This window comes from Siniperca chuatsi, linkage group LG13 (genome assembly GCF_020085105.1).
Source record: "Siniperca chuatsi isolate FFG_IHB_CAS linkage group LG13, ASM2008510v1, whole genome shotgun sequence".
NCBI lineage: Eukaryota > Metazoa > Chordata > Actinopteri > Centrarchiformes > Sinipercidae > Siniperca > Siniperca chuatsi.
In genome coordinates, this window is record NC_058054.1 from 25975376 (window position 1) to 25999688 (window position 24313).

Genomic DNA, 24313 nt, shown 5'->3' on the forward strand with positions numbered 1-24313 from the left:
AAACGGCTCGTTTTTTGGTTTCCATTTTTTAATTGTCCCTTGCGAGTTGAAGACCACAGGTGACTGAAATGACTGGAGAGGGTGAACCGGAAGTAAAAGTAAACCGTGACATATAGTGATATTATTTTAGTTGAGTGGCATTAATTAATATTGTGGAAACTGTCGCTATTCCATATTCCCTACCCAAATAAAGAGCTTCTATAAAGTCACCAACAGAGGTCCCCATCACCCGCCGTGAAGGTTATAACATTGACATGATATTAAATACTGTAATAATTCAGTTTAATTCAATTCAATTCAATTTTATTTATATAGCGCCAATTCATAACAGAAATTATCTCATCGCACTTTTCCTATAGAGCAGGTCTATTACCGTACTGTAATAATGATAATAATATTTTAAAAATTACATTTTAAATTAAATATACAGTACATTCCTCTATCTTTACATGTGGCTTTATTGACACATTTTACTCTAATACCAGCCGGTAAAATAGGCTACTACCACATAAACCTTTTTTTTTATCAAAGGGCTCAGAACATTTTATTTTTTATTGAAAGGGCCACATTGTGAATCACTATATCAAGTTAGAACCAATAGGCTAATCAGTATATTAATTACTGATTATAATCAGTAATCAATATACCATTGAAACACATTACCTAACGGCTAACAAGTCTGCAAAACATTTATGTGACATGATGAACACCTTAGCTCCCATTGCCGAGTCAGTGAGCCCAGCTGAGGCACACACAGATACCTTTTTAAGTTGGGAATGCAGACCAGTGAAAAACCATAGGTTGTGAGGTCTGGCTGGCTAGGCTAGTGGTATTGCATGGAACTACATATTAACTACATATTCACCAAGTTGGTGGTGTACTTATAATATAATATAATAGTAGGCAACTTTTGCCGATTCAGATTTGCCCCTGGAGTCCACAGCAAAAATATAACAAACATGCACAGGCTTGGTGTGAGGTTAGATACTGTAACCAAAGCCTATCTAGAGACACAATTGTCTCTGCTGTAACCCTCAATATTTGCTCTTCACAATGTGTGAATGCTTGCATGTTGCTCCTTATTCTGTGGAGTCTGCTGCACCAACAGTATAATGGCAGTACATATTTGTGTTGTGCACCAGGAAGACAGAAATAACGTGTGATAAGTGTGAAAATGTTTAGGAGGGTAATGTACTTTTACAAAAGTGATTCATGCATTCATGCACATCAACTAGTAGTCAGGGAATGCCAGTGTTTAGAAGTAATCTTGTAATCTTCAGAATGATCATACACGGAAAAGTCAACTCTTGTGTACAAATTATTTTATTAATAATATACAGTATATATATATATATATCTCAATGTCACATGACACATGATAGACTAACATTATTCTTTGGCAACAGACCTTACTGTCTTTACCTGCCTCACCTCATCTGATATGTTTAGTTGTCATTATGGGGTTTGTTGTAACATTTTAGTTAGCTATATATACTGTATAAGTTACCTCTAAAGATAATGCAGCTCTTAAGAAAAACAAAATGGCTCAAATAATATCTGCAATAGCCATACGGCATTTCGAATACTGGTCCGTTATCAGAAAAATACAATAGCGAAAGCAGGTCACCTAGGGGCTTATCTGAACATTCATTGGTATCACTCTGCATTGCCTATTGTTATACAATCTCAATGAATATGAAAATGATTTGTTGAGGTGAAAATGTTACATATATTGACTTTAATAAAATTCATGAATTGAATCATTTATATGACATTGTTTGGATGGTTTCAACTGTGTGTTCATCTGAATTCTGCATTCGTGCGGCCTGCTTTTTTATTATTTTCTTTGTGTTTTAGTGACCTAAATTTGGTCCTATGAATGTTTTGTATACTGTGATCTTCATTTTGTAGAGGGGAATATGGACACACCACAATACATCTAGTGGTGAGTTCAGGGTGTTAAATTGATATGCAACTAGTCTGACTTGTTAGCCATTAGGTAATGTGTTTCAATGGTATATTGGTTAGTTAGTATACTGATTAGCCTATTGGTTCTAACTTGATATAGTGATTCACAATGTGGCCCTTTCAATAAAAAAAAATGTTCTGAGCCCTTTGATTAAAAAAAAAAGGTTTGTATGGTAGTAGCCTATTTTACTAGCTGGTATTGAGTAAAATGTGTCAATAACACCACATGTAATGATCGAGGAATGCATATTTAATTTAAAATGTAATTTTTTAAATTATTATTATAGTACGGTAATAGACCAGCTCTATTGCTTAAAAGTGCAATGAGATAATTTCTGTTATGAATTGGTGCTATATAAATAAAATTTAATTGAATTAAACTGAATTATCACAGTATTTAAAACCATGTCAATGTTATAACCTTCATGGGTGGGTGATGAGGACCTCTGCTGGTGACTTTATAAATGCTCTTTATTCGGGTAGGGAACATGGAATAGTGACAGTTTCAACAATATTAATTAACGCCAATCAACTAAAATAATATCACTATATATCACACTAAATAGCTAACTTTAGCTTAATCTGAGGCTATAGGCAACAAATTAATTTGCAAAGTGCCTTGTTCTCCTGACAGTAAAGTTCTCACACATTTGACTTTCATTTTGATGATTTAATTTTACTTCTGGTTCATCCTCTCCAGTCATTTCAGTCACCTGTGGTCTTCAACTCGCAAGATTTTCAATGTTCATGTACATTGGAAAAATGGGAAATGGGCCCGTTTTCTCACAGTCCACACGAACGGGGCAGCGTTTAAGTAAGCTACCATTGTAATTGTGTAATTCCTGAATCTAGCTTGTTATAGCATAGCAATGTGTTTCATTTATAGGCAATCCGACCGTAGGCCTACTGACATTAAAATATTTTTCTTCTTTAATTCCCTTTCTATAAGAGAAGAATTTTTCTAAGAATAATATAGACAACAAAACCTGATGATTGCAAGTAACATGTCATGTTACAGCTTGTTACTAACTCCACATCTTCTCTCTCCCGTAGTTTTGTGCTTTCTCATTTCTCTCCTCTGTCCTTCTGTCACTTTTAGCAGGTATTTCTACCTCCGGAGCTGCAGAGACTGGATCTGTGGTTGTGGGCCACCTGCTGCCCCTGTGTTCCTGCTCGACAACTGCTACTACAATTGTTGTTATTGGCTCTGTTAATATTATCGTCATTATTTTTCCTATGACTGTCATTCTATTAATATTACCACTACCATTACATTATTACTATTTTAAAATTCTAGGTGGTATTTGCATTGTGCTGCAGTAGCCTGCTGTATCCTTTGCTTGCTGCAAATGCATACAATAAGCATTTATTCTTCATCTTATGAACTGTATAAATGACTCTGGCAGGTTCAGTATATTCAGTTAAACAAATCACTTCATAACAAATCACTACATGTTTCAATTTATTAGGTACTGAAGAAAAATATCAGTATGTCAATATTAACTCAAAGTGCAATGAGATAACTTCTGTTATATCAGCACTGGTATTGAAACACATGATATCCAGCCATACTGAGACAGCAGTATGAAATTATTTCATGTTGGAAAACCAATGATGATAAAAAATTGGTATTTGATTTTAATCCTGAAAGTCAGAAAGTGACATTTCTCAGTTATGACAGTTTCAGAGACCAACAAAAGGAAACTCTTTCAAACAGGTAACAGGTCATAATAATTAAGTTATAATTTATTAACATGAAACATCCATCAAAATAGACAAAAAAAACATCTGGAAATCTATTTGAGAAATTATTTTGGTTGCCAAGTCCTCCATGGATGTCCACTCTGGTACAAAGAGTGTATGTACTGTGCAGTTTGGAGTTGTGGATATAATTCGTATACTAACACCACATTCAACCTGTTTGCAGTCAGTCTTTCAGCTCTTATCAGGTCTGTCGTCGTTTGCGTCGAAGCTGAAGGGCTTATCATAGCCCATTAGGTGGTTGTAGTCATGTGGGATGGGGAACAGGTCCGGGTTTACCAGCAGCCCCATGTTGTCGGTGTAGAAGGTGGTGAACATCTTGCTGACAGATGGGATCCTGACCTGCCTCTGGTGGAACACGCTCTTTTTTTCAGTCAGGAAGACACTGTAGGTGATGGCAGTGTAGGTGTCTGTGTCTGGGATGTGGTACAGGCGGATCACATAGCCCTTGGTGATGACGTGGAGGAGGACAGGGGTGAGGAAGGTGAAGAAGCAGATAACTCCACAGAAAGCAGCCTGCATGGCGAAGGTCTGGATTCCTAGTCCTGTCTTCAGGAGGACATGGGGCATGAGGAAGAGGCTGGCCCCGCTGGTGCTGTAAGAGAACATCTTTACTCCTGACAAAAGTGAAGATACAGAGAACACAGGTTACCGAATGGAGGGTTACTGTAGAATAAGTTTTTCCATATACTGCTATCATCAGTATTAGGTTTTTGGATCACTCACTATATAGTAAAATTCCCATAAACCAGCAGTTTAACTAAAAATTTGTGTGACTGGTTTAGGAATTAATTTATAGTTCAGTGCTGGATTTCACATGTTCATGTGCATGTTCAAAATAAAGGGGACAAATAAAAGTACTTATTGTCATTATCACTGCAACACTACACGGTACACTATCATGCCATTTTGTGTCTATCATTTTTCCAACCTAATACTTGTCTCATTTGTGGATTGATAAACAGTAAATTCATCACATTCAGTGCCCCATATTGGTATTTTTCAAACTACTGTAGCTGTTTGTTGATGTTAGCAGACCCCATTTCTAAGCTAACGTAAGCTATTGTTGCATGCTGTTGGCGCTGTAGGGGAGCTGAAGAGAGGTACTCGGGAGCATGCATAAATGTCTCATCCTTTGGATTTTCACGGAAAAATCATTCAGAGTCCTTTACATAAAAATCAGGCTGTCATAGGCAGCCAAGAAACTTGGGGAAGGTCTCATATTAAGTTACGTTACAATCCGTTCATACATTGACAATAAAAAGCTAATAATACATGTACAAAACTCCACACAGTATCTTTAAAACGTGAGTCTTACAAGTAAATCATGAGACTCATGTAGTTGTTATAAGGGTTTAGTGTGTGGCTGGACTGTACTGTAACTTGGCTGTGTATAGCACCTTTCATACAAGAAATGCGGCTCAAAGTGCTTTACAATAAAGAAAATACATGCACCAAGTGCTTCACATAAAAAACCACAGAATGAACATAAAAAGAGGAATAGAATGCCACAGTTAATGTAAAATAAAGTAAAAATAAGATGAGAATAGAATACATGCATCTTCACAAGAAAAGAGCCATAGAATGATAGAATGCCATACTTATCGTAAAATAAAAATGGAGTGCATAAGATGGTAAATAAAACCCACTAAATAAAATAAAATATAAATAAATAAAAATAAAGTTAAGTAAAAACAAAGTTAAATATATTAAATGCATAAAATCTAATAAAATACAGCATTTAAAAAAAGTGCAGCAGTGCATAAATGCGAAGCAAAGAGCAAAAGGGTTTCATGCACATACCAGGAAAGTTATATCTAATTAAAGGCTAAAGTGAAGACATAAGTTTTTAGCTTTCTTTTAAAAATATTTAGCGAGCTGGCTTCCCTGATATCTATAGGTAGTGTGTTCCAGAGCTTTGGGGCATAACTAACAAAGGCTGCATCCCCGATTTTCTTTCGTCTGTTTCTAGGAACCTCCAATAAACCAGCAGCAGATGATCTAAGTGTTCTTGAACAAGGGAGCTAACAATGTAGCTTGGTGCTAGCCCATTAAGGGCTTTGTATGTAAGGAGGAGGACCTTAAAGTCAGAAAGATCAACTTTTCAAGATGACTGATTAAGATGTCCTGCTCAATCTTATCAAACACTGCGCTTAGGTCTAAGAGGACAACAATTGAGACCTTATTTTAAATCAGATTTTAGTCTGAGGTCACTGATTATTTTAGTAAGAGCAATTTAAGTGCTGTGGTAAGTTCTGAAGCCTGATTGAAATTCCTCCAGCATATTATTTTCTTAAAGATAGGAGTTTATTTGCACTAAAACTATCTTTTCAAGTATCTTGCTAATGAATGGAAGGTTGGATATTGGCCTGTAGCTGCTCAGTGCATTACAGTCTAGGTTGGGTTTCTTTAGTAAAGGTTTTACAACAGATGTTTTGAATGCATCTGGGAAGATGCCTGTTTGAAGAGATGTATTTCTAATCTTCAGGACATGAGTTGAAACACTGTTGATAACCCACTTAAAAAATGCTGTAGGTTACACTCTCTGACAGTCTTGCAAAGCTCAATTAATGTAATGCAGGTGAATGTTCCCATGGTTACATCTTTTTTACAGGATTTGCTGAAGTCATCTGTGTTCACATCAGCAGCAATACTGGCTCTAATTGAAGTTATTTTGTTATTGAAGAACAATGCACGTTCTCATTCTCATTCAGGATTAATCTATCATATCTAGTGATACCAAGTGAGATCAGCTCTAAGAATTCCTGCAGAAACAGCGTTGAATATCTTGGTGGCTGATTTAATGTAATGATGATAGTTCTGCTTTGAGCTCAAGAGCAAGATATTCAAATGATATAAATTCACCCAAGTCAATGTCATTACACACAAATTGTGTAGAGGAAATGGCTGCAATCCTTCCTCCTTTCCTGTTTTGTCTGACTGATAAAAAGTATAGTTTGGAGGACAAGCCTCTATCAGTGTTGCTACACCAGTAGTGCTGTTTAGCCAGGTCTCAACTAAAAACATTAAATGCAAATTCCTTTCAATGATCAGATCATTGATGAAGAAGGATTTGTTAGCCAATGATCTGACATTAAAAAGAGCTAATTATTCTGTGGCAGGAATGGAGACAAATTGACAAATTTAAGATTACGACGAGCCACCCGCTGTTTATGTTCACCTGTATGTAGAAGGAAGCGGCGTGGGGTCTGTCTCATTTCTGATAGGTACACACCTGAGTGAAGATGTCAGTGGTTATTGTTGTTTAATAGTTCATCAATTTGACTGAGCTTCAGCGTGGCGGCTTTAACTAACTCCTTGATTGATGAATGTGTTGAAGGGGAGGCGTTGGATCCCTGACTGGGACAGAGATATCCTCTAAATGCCTTGGGTGAGGAGGAGCAGAGGGTCAGGTTAGGCGGGGGGTGAGTAAGAAGTCTGCTAAAGGATTCAATTCCTTTCTTTTAGGTTGGAATGGGGCCTGAAATTACTACATTTTGCGATTGACAATCGCTCAATTTCTCCAGTAGCATGCAAAAAAGTATTTTTTAGGAAGTCAAAAGATCCAGCTAATAATAATCCTTATGTTACTTGGATGTGTAGAGAGGATAATTGGCAACAGCTCTGTTAGCTCCCTGACAAATGTAAACTGACTTTCTAGTCTTCCGACTACTCAAACTACATACTGTTGTATCAATTCACGCCAGTCACACACATTCATACACTGATCCAAACTGCCATCAGTCCAAAGAAACCCATTCACACACATTCATATACACTGATGGCAGATGCTCAGTCCAGAGAAACTAACTAATCAATCACACAGGACACTTCGACATGCAGGCTGGGGGAAGCCGGGATCAAACCGCCAACCTTCCGATTGGTGCACGACCCGCTCTACCACTAAGCCACAGCCGCCCATGTGTGCCCATCCTTAGTTAGATTTTCAGTCTTCCCCATTCCGAATAGTGTCTGGCTCTTCAGGTGTGGAGTTCCCAATATTTCTTCTGGCCCTCGGCTTATCAGGTGTGGAGTTCCCAATGTTTCTTCTGGCCCTCTGCCTAGCAGTGGTTTTGGTCTTGGGTTTTGGTTAGCCTTAATGCTGGTGGTGTGATTAGCTGGTGAAGTGAGTGTTGATGGCCTCTTATTTGATTTCTTACTGGATTTGCCTTTGTGTGTCACAAATACATTTCAGTACATTCTATTGAGATAATAAGGTATTATGTTGAATATGAACTTAAGAGGCCAGAGTAAAATTTGAAGCAAAATTATTTTAATATACTGATCAACGGTTAATCAATTCAAGCCTGAATACAACTCAAGAAGTCTTGATCTCAAAATTCTACTGAAGTATTGGTATTAAATGTACTTAAGGATCAAACATAAAAAGTATTGGGTCAAACACAGGACTTTCACACAGGAGACGGGGGTTCGTTTCCATGTTGAAACCAATAGTCAGCATTGACATGCAGAGGATTTATTCTGAGCTTAGGGTAACTTGACGCTGTGTAATATTTGAATGTGAGGGCAAAAACCGCTGTTCAAAGAAATGACTGACAGCGCATAAAAACGGTAACTTTAGATATTCCTGAGTAAAACCCAGAGTTTCCCCTCATCTCAGGGTTAACAAACTCAGTTTCCACTAAACCTGCTTTCATTTCATTTGGTAAACTGGATGCACCATTTTGTTGTTTTTGCCACTATTCTGGCAAATGCTAATTCCACTTCTAATGTGCGATTTTGTGGCTATGTGAAAATTATTGTACCATTGACATATTAAGGTTTGAATAGAAGCACACCATCTTAAATTATTTATGATAATTGTTTATGATGATCGTTTTTGTACAGTTGTATCTGTATTTATTTGCATCTAATCTTCTTTTATTTATTTACTTTTTTTTGGCCATAAACCATCATACAAAAAACCCCCCTCTGGTCTGCTAAGCCCAGTTAGTGATGTGGTTTTGTATTGAGTTCTGACTGCAACATAACTAGATATATTCTTTGGTGATAGAAAATCATTGGAGTTTTTTTATGGTTATCATTATTATTATTTTTTTTAAATGTATTTATTTTTTTAATACAAATACATGAAGCAGTTTATGTTTGGAGCTTTCCCACACTGTCATACTGTTAACTGGCCGCTAATTGGTCATGTTGTTGAGTTGTTGGTTGTGTTGTTTCTAGAAGTTAAAGACAAGGACAATCACTTTAAGGTTTTGAGTGTGTTATAGCTTTAACAGATTTAATAGGTCCTCACCCTGACCAATAAATTAAAAGTATACAATTTTAGGGCCTTTAGTTACTCCATCAGTGCATCATGTCATGTCTCCACAGTAAATCTTCAGGTCTTCATGAAGGTTGTACATCTTGTGTTAGTTGATCCACATGAATATGTCCTGGATTTGCTACAGTGGTGTGCAAAAGTGTTTGCCCCCTTCCTGATTTCTTATTTTTTTGCATGTTTGTCACACTTAAATGTTTCAGATCATCAAACAAATTTTAATATTAGTCAAAGATAACATAAAATGCAGTTTTTAAATGAAGGTTGTTGTTATTAAGGGAAAACAAAATCCAAACCTACATGGCCCTGTGTGAAATAGTGATTGCCCCCTAAACCTAATAACTGGTTGGGCCACCCTTAGCAGCAACAACTGCAATCAAGCGTTTGGAATAACTTGCAAAGAGTGTTTTACAGCGCTGTGGAGGAATTTTGGCCCACTCATCTTTGCAGACTTGTTATAATTCAGCCCAACTGGAGGGTTTTCGAGCATGAACTGCCTTTTTAAGGTCATGCCACAGCATCTCAATAGGATTCAGGTCAGGACTCTGACTAGGACACTCCACAGTCTTCATTTTGTTCTTCTTCAGCCATTCAGAGGTGGACTTGCTGGTGTGTTTTAGATCATTGTCCTGCTGCAGAACCCAAGTTCGCTTCAGCTTGAAGTCACGAACAGATGGCTGGAGTTTTTGGTAGACAGCAGAATTCATGGTTCCATTTATCACAGCAAGTCTTCCAGGTCCTGAAGCAGCAAAACAGACCCAGACCATCACACTACCACCACCATATTTTACTGTTGGTATGATGTTCTTTTTCTGAAATACGGTGTTTTACGCCAGATGTAATGGGATACACACCTTCCAAAAAGTTCAACTTTTGTCTCGTCTGTCCACAGAGTATTTTCCCAAAAGTCTTGAGGATCATCAAGATGTTTTCTGGCAAAAATGAGATGAGCCATAATGTTCTTTTTGCTCAGCAGTGGTTTTCGTCTTGGAACTCTGCCATGCAGGCCATTTTTGCCCAGTCTCTTTCTTATGGTGGAGTCATGAACACTGACCTTAACTGAGGCAAGTGAGGCCAGCAGTTCTTTGGATGTTGTTGTGGGGTCTTTTGCGACCTCTCGGATGAGTCGTCGCTGCGCTCTTGCGGTAATTTTGGTCGGCCGGCCACTCCTGGGAAGGTTCACCACTGTTCCATTTGTGGATAATGGCTCTCACTGTGGTTCGTTGGAGTCCTAAAGCTTTAGAAATGGCTTTATCACCTTTTCCAGTCTGATAGATCTCAATTACTTTCTTTGGATCTCGGCATGATGTCTAGCTTTTGAAGATCTTTTAGTGTACTTCACTTTGTCAGGCAGGTCCTATTTAAGTGATTTCTTGATTGAGAACAGGTGTAGCAGTAATCAGGCCTGGGTGTGGCTAGAGAAATTGAACTCAGGTGTGATAAACCACAGTTATGTTTTAATAGGAGGGGCAATCACACAGGGCTATGTAGGTTTGGATTTTGTTTTCCCTTAATAATAACAACCTTCATTTAAAAACTGCATTTTGTGTTTACTTGTGTTATCTTTGACTAATATTTAAATTTGCTTGATGATCTGAAACATTTAAGTGTGACAAACATGCAAAAAAAAAAAGGAATCAGGAAGGGGGCAAACACTTTTTCACACAGATAGGGACAAACAGACACTACTTTGATGACATATTGCCATATACTGTATACCTGGTACTATGGTGGAAAGATTTGCAATCAAAGCAATCTTTCTACTTCTGCATTGTGACTTATTTACAACTAGTATCAAATAAAGGAAAAGAAGGACAAAGAGGTAAAAGTGACTCACCTCGGACAGCATTGCCCAGGCTGCCAGTGTAAATGAGGTTCCCGTCCTCAGAGTGGGTCGCCGTGGTGAGACAACAGGTGGATGGACAGTGGGACTGCATCTACTCAATGAAACAGACGAAAAACACATGATAAAAGCTGGCTTTGGCAGGGTTTAGCTATTTTGTTAAAAGTCTTGACCAAAAGTCTGTTGTGGTGTCTTGTAAGGTATTCATTTGGTACACATTATCAGTCTAAATGGCTTCTTATCTATGCTATCTAAAAAATACAACAAAATCTCATCTCAATAACGGAGCCATCACTCACATGGCATTCACCTTAGCACATGACACTGAGCACGCCCTCATCACATTTTTCACCTTATTCCCCTTTGGTCGCAGATACACGACACTTTAGTGCGACTAAAGTGCGGATTAGTGGTAGTGCGGGTCGTCCACCATATGTCGAAGTGTCCTTGGGCAGGACACTGAACCCCAAATTGCTCCCGAGGGCTGTGCCTTCGGTGTGGGCGAATGATTTACTTTCTTTGAACTGATGGCACCTGCCGTCAGCGTATGAATGTGTGTGAATGGGCTGAATGTGATATGTAGTTGAAACACTTTAAGTAGTCGGAAAAGACTAGAAAGGCGCTATATAAGTACAGTTCATTTACCATTTACTTAGATGGAAAAAGCCATGTGACAGTAATGTGTCAGTTCTGAATTCTGGTCTGCATGAATACATTTAGTTATGAAATGGGATTTTTTATATGGAGAGTATGTACTTTCTGCCATAAAGTCTACTTTTATGGTGCCTATAATGTTCAAGGCTTTTTTTTTTTTTAACTGTTGTGTTATTCCAATTATATGTTTTAGCATTGAGGTCTAGTTAGTGGTGGTGTTGTATTGGACTACATTAGGTGTTCCTAAACCTAATTTTGCCCCCCTTATAGTGGGGCAAAAAGTATTTAGTCAGCCACCAATTGTGCAAGTTCTCCCACTTAAAGATGAGAGAGGCCTGTAATTTTCATCATAGGTACACTTCAACTATAAGAGTCAGAATGGGGGGAAAGAATCCAGAAAATCATATTGTCTGATTTTTAAAGAATTTATTTGCAAATCATGGTGGAAAATAAGTATTTGGTCAATAACAAAAGTTCATCTCAATACTTTGTTATATACCCTCTGTTGGCAATGACAGAGCTCAAACGTTTTCTGTAAGTCTTCACAAGGTTTTCACACTGTTGCTGGTATTTTGGCCCATTTCTCCATGCAGATCTCCTCTAGATCAGTGATGTTTTGGGGCTGTCGCTGGGCAACACGGACTTTCAACTCCCTCAAAAGATTTTCTATGGGGTTGAGATCTGGAGACTGGCTAGGCCACTCCAGGACCTTGAAATGCTTCTTACGAAGCCACTTCTTTGTTGCCCGGGCGGTGTGTTAGGGATCATTGTCATGCTGAAAGACCCAGCCACGTTTCATCTTCAATGCCCTTGCTGATGGAAGGAGGTTTTCACTCAAAATCTCACGATACATGGCCCCATTCATTCTTTCCTTTACACGGATCAGTCGCCCTGGTCCCTTTGCAGAAAAACAGCCCCAAAGCATGATGTTTCCACCCCCATGCTTCACACTAGGTATGGTGTTCTTTGGATGCAACTCAGCATTCTTTCTCCTCCAAACTCAAAAGTTGAGTTTTTACCAAAAAGTTCTATTTTGGTTTCATCTGACCATATGACATTCTCCCAATCCTCTTCTGGATCATCCAAATGCTCTCTAGCAAACTTCAGACGGACACGTCTGGCACTGCAGGATTTGAGTCCCTGGCGGCGTAGTGTGTTACTGATGGTAGCCTTTGTTACTTTGGTCCCAGCTCTCTGCAGGTCATTCACTGGGTCTTGTGATCATTTTGACCCCACGGGATGAGATCTTGTGTGGAGCCCCAGATCGAGGGAGATTGTCAGTGGTCTTGTATGTCTTCCATTTTCAAATACTTGCTCCCACAGTTGATTTCTTCACACCAAGCTGCTTACCTATTGCAGATTCAGTCTTCCCAGCCTGGTGCAGGTCTACCATTTTGTTTCTGGTGTCCTTTGACAGCTCTTTGGTCTTGGCCATAGTGGAGTTTGGAGTGTGACGGTTGTGGACAGGTGTCTTTTATACTGATGACGAGTTCAAACAGCTGCCATTAATACAGGTAACAAGTGGAAGACAGAGGAGCCTCTTAAAGAAGAAGTTACAAATACTTTTTTGCCCCACTTTAACTATGAAGTCACTAATAAACATAATTGAATTTACACATTTGATAATGTCACCAAAAACTGTATGTAACAGTATGAGCTTCATAAAGCCAGAATTTATGGCAGTGATGTTGTATTGAATGCAATAGATTGTACACTTATACCTAATAACTGAGTGTGTGTGTATATCAGAATCATAAATACTTTATTGATCCCTGAGGGGAAACTCTTTTGTTACAGCTGCTCACTATCATGTCAATGCACACAGGAATAGAAGTACTAAGCAAATCAAAATACACTATAATACAGCTAAGATAAATTAAGATAAATTATACTGCATGTGTTTAGTTTATTATATTTACTTGTCAGGGACCATGTACAAAAAAACATTAATCTCACACAAGGAAAAGAGATGTATTGTACCATATTAGCTATCCTCAGTCCTCAATTCAGAGAGTTCAATATGAAAAATATTCTGGCTCTACAGCTGTCACTACCTCACTGATGCCCGAGCTCCCTCTCGCTCCTCTCCTGCTTGACACCTCTCCTGTCTCTGCCTGAACCTGCTGTGACTTTGTCATCCCCGGAGTTAAAGTCCTGGTCCGAGCCACTCTAAATAACCTTGGTATTGTATTCCCTGTTGTAAAACTGGCCTCCGTCTGTATTCACTGGGAGGCTGCCCACTCGCTCAGCTCCAGGTCGGGTGCCCATTGCAGCGCCCGTCAGCATTCCCCGCTGTGTCCCTCACGCCCCATTATTATTAGCGGTTATCAAATAACAAAAACTAAAGTAAATTGTCATGTTTAATCTTTATATATAAAGTAAATGAATCAGTGTCATAGATGCAAAGCAACAAACATTTTTGCATATCAAAAATGGTATGACAAACCCCCTCCTCCTCCCTAGAAATGGACTCCTTAACTGTGATAAAATTTGTCTTTACCTGCCACCATTTTCTCATGAGTAGGGATGGGTATCAATAGGATTTCATTAATACTACTATTCTTATCTATGCTCTTATCGGTTCTTAATTACTAAATATTGCCTTTTTAAAAATACAGTGGTGTGCAAAAGTGTTTGCCCCCTTCCTGATTTCTTATTTTTTTGCATGTTTTACACTTGTTTCAGATCATTACACGAATTTCAATATTAGTCAAAGATAACACAAGTAAACAAAAAATGCAGCAACAACTGCAATCAAACATTTGTGATAACTTGCAATGAGTCTTTTACAGCGCTGTGGAGGAATTTTGGCCCACTCATCTTTGCAGACTTGTTGTAATTCAGCCACATTGGAGGGTTTTCGAGCATGAACTGCCTTTTTAAGGTCATGCCACAGCATCTCAATAGGATTCAGGTCAGGACTTTGACTAGGCCACTCCAAAGTCTTCATTTTGTTCTTCTTCAGCCATTCAGAGACCCCACAACAATATCCAAAAAACTGCAGGCCTCACTTGCCTCAGTTAAGGTCAGTGTTCATGACTCCACTGTAAGAAAGGGACTGGGCAAAAATGGCCTGTATGGCCATTTTAACAATTTGACTAATATTTAAATTTGTTTGATGATCTGAAACATTTAAGTGTGACAAACACGCAAAAAAAAAGGAATCAGGAAGGGGGCAAACACTTTTTCACACCATTATTTTTAAAAATGAATACATTCAGAACAGGAATATTTTAAAAATATAACTAAATGTTGTTTCTAGAGCAGCAACAGTGTTTAAAACAGCAAAGTCACTATATAAACTCAATAATATCTCACTGTAAGCAAATCTAAAATGTTAATAAAATTAATCATATTCCTGACATCAAAATACTGAGTGAAGTTTAGAAAGAAAGAAGAACTCAGACATCAGTCAGTATCAGTCCTTCCTCCTGTCCTCTTCCCCCTGCTGCTGATGTGATTCACTACAGGTAAGTTACCGCTGGTAGAGGAAGGAGGGGCTGGTGTGTCTCAGCCAGCAGTCAGTTTACAACTATTTTCCCTGGGGCCGTTTAATACCAGGTTTCAGTACCCATCCCTACTCGCAAGTGCCCAATCGGTATGTGCAACTCTCAACAGAGATAGCTACTTCCATTATCAGCTCCGGAAAAATACGTGTTTAATTATTTTTTACCACTTGCCCGAGGTGGCAATACTTATGGTAAGCCTTGCTATTGATGAAATGTCTATCGCCGGTACATACTGCTATCGTTTTATCGCCCAGGCCTAAGCTATTGGCAGAAATTGATCAAATATTTATAAGTATGTTTTAAGTAGTGTATAATAGTGTCTCTGTGGGGTTTTTTTCACGGCCACAGTAGTTTTTCAAGCTTGGAAGGGGAGGGTCACGCGAGCAGTATTCAAATGGTTGCAAATTGCAATTTCACCAGTAGATGCCACAAAATCTTACACACTGGACCATTAAGTTCTGTAGCTCCACACTTTCTTTACCAGTGAATTTCTCAATAGTTCTCCAGAGCCCTTTAGTGTTTCCTTTTGCCTGTTTAATAATGTCAAAAGAGAAATTTGCTTTGGCCTTCCTGAGTTGCTCTTTCTCGAGAAAGGCAAAAACCACCTCAAGCGAGCGTATTAATTCTGATGCGAATTTGAGGACGTTCATCCAAAGTTCTACGGTTGAGAAAATGTAGTGGCTCAGACAGCAAGGTAAAGCGCTGAAAATATTCAAAATATAGCGTACACTTGAACTGATAGATTTTTTTCTGTGGGCCTTCTTTTAGGTGACTAAAATATGTTTTGCTGCTGACCCTATCCACAGCAGTACATTGCATAGCTTCCGTTTAAGTCTTTAAGTCCCTTTAAGTCTGTTTTTACACGCTGTCTGTGGTTCCTGCACAGTCTACATAAATAGAATATGGCTGATTCTAATAAAAAAACAAAACAAATGCTGATAGTTCATGTTCCATGCATTATAATCAAGCTATGTGACCCGATGAGTATTCCAGCCACCGGTTGTTTTGGAGCAGCAAAATAAGCCAACCTGTAATGACAGATGTGCTGACAACACCATAATACAACTCATACTGGAACTGGAGGAGGTACTCACCATTGATAAAAACTGAATAATTTAGTATAATAATGCAACAGTTCAAACAAAAGCACAGAAAACATGGAAAATAATTATTCTTGAAAGAATGTTTTGACTTGCTTTCAGTGATGTTTTCAAATTGGAATCAACACTAGATTTCACACCTTGCATGTAAACAAGTCTTGTATAATTTCCTGTAAAAGGTTAAGTACATTAGTGGAATGTACTTTTTGGTTAGTGATGTATAATGTTAAAACATTAGTAACATTAACTGCCAAAACAATGCATTGGCATTTTTAGCAGGGTATACTTTGCAGTATTAATATGGCGTTTGGAAATGGCACACAATCTTTAGGCTGACAATGCTGAACATTGAATGCTTGGTAATATTCTTAAACTTGTTTACTCATTCGCTGATAACATATGGTCATACTTTTTATGGCAATGTATATAGGATACAGTCCTGTATTGCTGTTAATATTAAGAATACTACAATTCCCTTAAAAAAAATCCTACAGGACAATGCATTGTGATCCTAGCAGCTAATGCTAATTGAGCTACTCTTTTGTTTACATTAGTCATGTAAACATGTCTGCACACGACCTGTAGTCAGTCAAATATTAGCTTTCTGACTACACTATGTAGCTTGCTGACTATACTATGTATCTCTCAAAAAAAAAACACAATGTCAGTTCACAGTTAACTAAATACCTTGTTGTTCAGGTTGAGGAACGACCTTCTGACAGAATGTAGCTGCTTCCCGCTTACTCCTCTGAAACAAGACACGGTAAACGGCGCACCATGTCGCGCGGCCGTAAGGTGAATGTTATTGAATGATTGAGAAACAATACAGGGTCGTAGTCTACGCAAGATATTAACAGAAAACATCGTTAGTTTATTAGCGACCCTGGCTGTTAAACTGAATTTCACACACGCTGGGGTTCTTCTTCTTCTTCTTCTTCTTCTTCTTCTTCTTCTTCTTCTTCTTCTTCTTCGGATGTTTTATGGCGGTTGGCAAACAGCTTTTGGTGCATTATCGCCACCTTCTGAAATGGAGTGTGGATCAGAATGGTCTCATGCCTACTTAATATTCTTCTTCTAAGTACTGTCTTTTCAAAAAAAAAAAAACTAAATATCGCCCTGTACCCCACATGCCCTGAGTTCAATTGAAGTAACTCCTTTATTCCAAACTTGATGTGATCTCTTCCTAGTCTATTTTTAAGCACCTGTCTTTCCTGTCTGTCTGTTTCTTTACTGTATTCCTAACTACTGCCTGTGTTCTTTTATAGTCAATAAGATTCTGTTTTCTTCAAGACTTTAAATGCCTTATTTAGATTATTTTTTAATTTTTAATTGCAGAATTGCATTCTTGTGTCCACCACAGAATGATCTTTTTTCTTTTATTACTGCTTCTTTTTGGTATTGACTCTTCTGCTGCTCCTAGTAAAATACAGTTTATTTCTGCATTGAGGTCATCAATTGTCTGGTTCATATTTACCTCCTTTAATTTCCCTTCAGTTATTACCCTATACATGTTCCACTTGTGAATATAGGATAGTGATCACTGCCTATAGTGCTTCCTTTAAATACTTCCCAACTTCTCTATTTAAATCTTCTCGTTCACCCCATACTGTGCTGTGAAGTCTCCACACCAGATGACATTACCTCTCCAATGTTCCAGTATTGATTCTAGTTTTGCCTTTTCTAAATAGCTGTCTGCTGTTTTGTTGCCACTTAGCAACACCAGTATTATTTTGTTTCTCCTAATTCCACTCATTCTTCTTATCATTCCCCATATATCAGACAGCTGTGTTGTGACTGTTGTGGTGGGAAGTATCAGCGGTGGTGATGAAACTGAGTACAGGGCTGTGGTTGGTAACTTTGTCTCATGGTGTGAGCAGAACCATCTGCAGCTCAATGCGACAAAGTCTAAGGAGCTGGTTGTAGACCTACAAAGGGCCAAGGGACCCCGGTTTCCATCCAGGGGGTCAGTGTGGACATTGTGGAGGACTACTCCTACTATTTGGGAATACACATGGACAATAAACTGGACTGGGCTAAGAACACTCAAGCTCTTTACAGGAAGGGCCAGAGCCGCCTCTATTTTCTGAGGAGGCTGAGGTCCTTCAACATCTGCTGGACAATGCTGAGGATGTTTTATGAGTCTGTGGTGGCCAGTGCTATCCTGTATGCTGTTGCATGCTGGGACAGCAGGTTGAGGGTAGCGGACGCAAACAGACTCAACAAACTGATCCGTAAGGCCAGTGAGATTGTAGGGGTAGAGCTGGACTGTCTGGCGGTGGTGTCAGAGAGGAGGATGCTGGCCAAACTACATGCTATCTTGGACAGTGTCTCCCACCCACTCCATGACGTGCTGGTTAAGCAAAGGAGTACCTTCAGCGGAAGACTCATCCCCCCAAAAAGCACCACAGAACTCTTTAACTCCTCCCTCTTAGTGTCAGTCTATATGACCTTAAGTCGATAAACTGGACATTGGATCATTAACATCACTGTAATATTTGAAATAATTGAGCAATATTCTCTGTTTAATACTCCGGTGCAATATACTCTGTTTTCAGTTTAATTTATAGATATTTATTCATACTTCGATTACAGCTGTGCAATATCCACCGTCTCATAATAATCTTAATAAGCTACACTTAACTTGACAGTACATGCACTACTACTTATTACTTATATTATAACATTGTATTATTATACTGTATTATACTGTACATATCATCAACCGGTAATCCGCTATGTACTTTACACTTATTTTAATTTTATACTTATACCCACTTGGTACTTAATTTATCTGACCTATATTATAGTGTATTATATTTTTTTTGATTAGTACTTCTATTACTGTGTGCACTGACATGATAGTGAGGAGCTGTAATAAAAGAGTTTCCCCTCAGAGATCAATAAAGTATTTCTGATTCTGATTCTGATTTTTACCTCTGCTCCCTGCACCCTTCGGTATTGTTCCCCCCCCCCAACCCTTCCCTCTGATTTCTTTTTTTCCATCCCATAAAAAAACAGACTCCTGGAACTCCTTCTCTATGCCCTGATCTTTACATACGTACAATACATTAGCTGGGCAGTAAATGTACTGTAAATGTACTGTACATCAATACATTTGACTATGGTCGCTTGTGTCGCTAACTTCACCTTTCTCAAAATAGAGCTGCCAATAATCAGAGTTGGTTTCTCAGTAGTGTGTCGCTGAATGGGGAGAACTTGTTAGAAACGTGAACAGGTTGGTGGTGAACCGTGGGCTTCTGCTTAGGGCTATGCTTCCTCCTTCCTCCTTCCTCCCTGGTTTCCCGGCTGCTCGGGAGCTGCCAGGAGTCGGCTAACAGGAGTTACCTCTGGTTGGTCTGCACCAGCTACTGGGGGCTGGCTAACTACAGCAGCAAATGATTGAGTTCCCATGGTGCGGAACTGCGTTTCCAATTCACTAAGCCTCACCTCCAATGCTACAAATAAACTACATTTATTACATGTACCATTATCACTAAAGGAGGCAGAGGAATAGCTAAACATTTGACACACCAAGCAGGAGAGAGCAGGAGAGTGAGAGGGAGAGAGAGAAGCCATCACTAGCTGCTAAGCTAAAGAACGGTAGCTAGCAAAACTGAATAGCGTGTAAACTGTGGGATTAGTGAGAAAGTCGTTAAAAGAAGGAGAGAGCTATGAGTGCTTGAGCAAAACTAGTGTACGTTTATAGCAGATAGTTAATCACTATATTGAACAATTGAACAAAATTAACTGTGATGAGCTAGAGCAGCAGAAATACGCTACTAGTAAAACACAAACACCGGTGACCGGAAATGACACAATACGCTTACCGCAGCACGTCAGCACTTAAAATGAAGACTTTGGCCTAGTGTGGCCTAGTGAAAGTCCTATTGAGATGCTGTGGCATGACCTTAAAAAGGCAGTTCATGCTTGAAAACACTCCAATCTGGCTGAATTACAACAATTCTGCAAAGATGAGTGGGCCAAAATTCCTCCACAGCGTTGTAAAAGACTCATTGCAAGTTATTGCAAACGCTTGATTGCAGTTGTTGCTGCTAAGGGTGGCCCAACCAGTTATTAGGTTTAGGGGGCAATCACTATTTCACACAGGGCCATCTAGGTTTGGATTTTGTTTTCCCTTAATAATAACAACCTTCATTTAAAAACTGCATTTTGTGTTTACTTGTGTATCTCTGACTAATATTAAAATTTGTTTGATGATCTGAAACATTTAAGTGTGACAAACATGCAAAAAAATAAGAAATCAGGAAGGGGGCAAACACTTTTTCACACCACTGTATGTTTTATATTGCTGCACTCATAAACAAAAGAGTATAGCAATATAAAACAGTATTTAAAAAGCAAACAAAAATGAGTAATTGGGTATAAAAGACATAACACCAGAAACAAACAATGCCAGTCAAAACCTGAAATCAGCGCATTCAGAAGTAGCCATACACCCAAACAAGGAAACACAAGCTAACAACCCTTCTGAGTCATTGATGGTGTTATGAAGAGCTCAAATGCTGATTTTATGTCTTGGACATGGCTGACAGCATATCTGTTGGGGCCTGGAACCATTTTGATCACATTAGCAGCACTAACTTTCCATTTTTGGATCGTAATGTGTCCACTCTTGGAGGGTGAGAGAGAACAGAATGAGAGACAACAGGGAGACAACAGGGTCAACCCCATAGGTCTCATTCTGATCAGAGGAGGATGCCTCATAATCAGGGTACTCCTCAACATTCTCCTCAGACTCAGACACAATATCCTCTATTTCATTTTCACTGTCAAAGAGCTGTGACAAAACGTCATTGGCAGAAAACCTTTGCTTAAAGGTAATTTGTTTACCACGAGAAACTTTACCTTCAATTACCTAAATAATCTCGTTAAAAATATGATCACTAGCAGCCCTCATTGACCATATTAAAGCTCATTATGAACTCATGTCTGCTCAACTCATTCTGTTACAGTAAACCTGCAGTCCTCATTGACCATATAAAAGCTCATTATGAACTCATGTCTGCTCAATTCATTCTGTTACAGTAAACCTGGGTCCCAAGCGCTGTAAATCCCAAAGAACTGAACAACACTAAACTACACTAAACAACCAACAACACTTCAGTGGTCCAGGCCGTAGAAAAGGCATTGTAACCTACTTTCATCCAGAATTTGTTTTGTTAAACCAAGCTACAGAATACAAATTCAAAATAACCTCCATTATCTCAAATGTCCTGATTGTAACCATATGTGTATAGATCCACAGATGCTAATATACATTTCTGAAACACCAACTTCATCCAAGACTATTCAAAAGCTCACATTGTAATGGTAGATATGAACATCTGCCAGAGAAACAACTCAAACAATTTAGTAAAACCATCACTTTCATCCAGTAATAGATGTATTGATCAAATCTACATAAGATTGTCTCCACAAATTGAGTGCAAAAACATCTGTGAAAACTTGCCAGTACTCAGATCATGAACCAATTTCCATTACAGCTGAGATAAAAGAATAAATATGCTATACATGTCATAGTTAGCCACTATGCCCCCTGATCCTAGTGTACTCTAGTGTTTTTCCCTTCCTTGTGTTTCCTGGCTGTCCCCTGTCCATTCTTGTGTGTGTGTGTGTGTGTGTGTCTGTGTTCTGGCCTGGCTTCCCGGTCTCCGGTCTGCTGCTGATCACCGGCACACCTGACTCCAATCATTGCCAATCTACTCCGCTTAACAGTTAATGTCCAGGAATTCACATTACCGACACTTCCACTGACTGGTGTAACAATTCAGCCACAATTTAGCGCATTGACCATATACGGTACAGCCATATACTAGGTTTCGTTGATTTGTAAGTAAATGGTAAATGGACTGCATTTATATAGTGCTTTTCTACATTAACAGACAAAGCGTTTTAAAATTTTGCCTCTCATTCACACACATGCTCACACACCGATGTGTTGGGACCACTGGCACTCCACCATTTGAATTCATTCATTTGTGGGACTTCAACAGAATTTTTATTAGGAGACATTGAACTCAGTCTCCCACAAGTCACACGTAGGTGTGAACTCCCCCCATGGACCCAGCTTTCAGCTACCATTGGTCAGTCTGAGCTGTGACCCGTGATGTCACCAGATCAATGAAAGGGTCAGCAGCCATTGTTCTCTCTCTTTTCCTCCTGGCTTCATCTACAGCACTGCTGTTCAGCAGCAGCTGCTCTCTCAGTGTGGCCTGCATTAAGTAGACACGCAGCACAACTGAACTCTCTCTCTTACAGCAGCAATGCAAGGGCCTGTGTAAGATTTCTGCAACAATAGTTAGCGCCAACAGCTATTACACAGTCTGCCAGCTAACTTTAAGAAGTAACTGTAAGGATAACAACAGACACAGCGACCAGTTCCTCCATCTGCACAGACAGACTGCACAGCAAGGACTTTTTTCAATCTGAACAAACATTCTTCCCTGCTTGGCTAATCCAATGGAACTGCCAGATAACAACGCAGCATGCAAACAACCTTTTTTTCCTTTACAGACTGGTAACGTAACCACCAAACATGAAACTGGGCATAACATAGAATAGCAGCATACACGGCTAAGCACAGGACTGTGTTACTTTTGTGAATGTATCTGTATTGATTTAATTCATCGAGTTTTATTGTTGTGATGTGTTTTCACTGTTATTTTGGTAGACACATGCTAAGTTGATGTTAGTGATGTTTCACACAGACACAGGGTCTTGCATGCAACTAACTTTCTTTTCTAACCTGGCACTGTTTATCCTACACAGTTCACACATACATTTCAATTTGGCCCTTTAACAGAGCCACACTCTTTAACATACATAGTCTATGTTGAACTCCGAATCCTTCAGTTCCAAATATAGTGATAGTTTAGTGTATTTTATGAGACTGAATCAATTAATTAACTATCCTTTCCCTTGTTTAAATGTGGGAACAGTTGTTTTTCTGTGTCCTCCCCCTTTTCATTAACGTATAGCTGAGTACCTTGTGCTTCATCTGCTACTCAGTTAAGTCAGCTGGGAAATAGGTTTTCCATTTTTAATATACAACAACAAAAAGAACATACAGCATAACATACAGTGGCTATAGACAAGTCAAGTGTTTCTGTAAATTGTAAACAAATACAAATAGTGCAAAGAAATAAATATTTAATGGATATACATGAAGCAGGTGGTCATGTACAGTATTTGCCTGTATACATGTCTATATACAGTATATACAGCAAGCTTAGATTTATATTTGACAGTAATATGATATGTACATGTTAAAAACATGTATTTTAAGCTACATATACAGTATGATTTTGAATTTGTAGGTAAGTTAATGTCATAATGTTACAGGGTTATTGGCACTATATGACTGATTCAACTGTTCATCAGAGTGATGGCCTGTGGAAAGAAACTGTTTTTGTTTTGGCGTACTCTGTAGTGATCTGTGTGAAGATGGGGGCCAGCTGGTCAGCACAGGCTTCAGACATGAGGTTGACACATCATCTGGGCCTGGTGCCTTCCTGATCTTCCATCTTTGAAAGACACACATCCTCTTCACAGACCCTGAGTGAAGTTGGGAGGTCGGGGGGTCAGAAGGTGAAGTTGGCTGTGTGATGTCTGAGTCGGAGCAGGTGAGGGGTGTGAATGTTGGCTTATCAAACCAGCAGTAAAATACATCTGGTTGTCAGCCAGTTTATGGTTCTCCACAGTGTGGGGGGATGGTTTCCTGTAGCTGGTGGTGTCCTGCAGGCCTCTCCACACTGACGCAGGTTTGTAGGATGAAAACCTATTTGTCAGCTTTTCAGTGTAGCTTCTCTGTGCTACTCTGATCTCCTTTGTCCGTGTGTTTCTGGCGTGGTTGTACAAGATTCTGTCCCCACTTCTGTAGGCCTCCTCCTTGGCCTGACAAAGCTCTATGAGTTTAGTTGTAAACCAAGGTTTGATGTTGTTGTATGTGCAGAAAGTTTTTGTCAGCACAAACATGTCCTCACAAAAGCTGCTATAAGATTTCAGTGTCAAGTGAGTTCATCTAGGTCTGTAGCTGCAGCCTCAAAAACACTCCAATCAGCACAGTCAAAGCAAGCATTCTTGACCACAGGCTTAGCAGATTTTAGTTTCTGCCTGCAAGTTGGGAGTGTCAGGTAGGGGAGACAATGAGACATGGGTGAAACTGATCAGGGCA

General features: G+C 39.1%; 1 protein-coding gene across 1 annotated transcript; it reads right to left on the minus strand.

Moving 5' to 3' along the window:
* Window positions 1–3686: 3686 nt before the first annotated feature.
* On the minus strand, window positions 3687–17070 carry tmem70 (transmembrane protein 70). Its single transcript, XM_044218593.1, has 3 exons — window positions 16807–17070; window positions 10851–10950; window positions 3687–4346 (listed from the first exon to the last, which is right to left on the minus strand). The coding sequence occupies exons 1-3, from the start codon at window positions 16981–16983 to the stop codon at window positions 3904–3906; spliced, it is 720 nt and encodes a 239-aa protein (XP_044074528.1). The 5' UTR covers window positions 16984–17070; the 3' UTR covers window positions 3687–3903.
* Window positions 17071–24313: the final 7243 nt, after the last annotated feature.

Excerpts from the sequence above, each read along its gene's own strand:
- tmem70 (XM_044218593.1), bottom strand. The coding sequence starts at position 16,983 with ATGTTTTCTGTTAATATCTTGCGTAGACTACGACCCTGTATTGTTTCT. Across the intron at positions 10,951-16,806 it reads TCCTCAACCTGAACAACAAG|ATGCAGTCCCACTGTCCATC; the intron begins GTATTTAGTTAA and ends TTCATTGAGTAG. Across the intron at positions 4,347-10,850 it reads CCTGGGCAATGCTGTCCGAG|GAGTAAAGATGTTCTCTTAC; the intron begins GTGAGTCACTTT and ends CACTTTTGTCAG.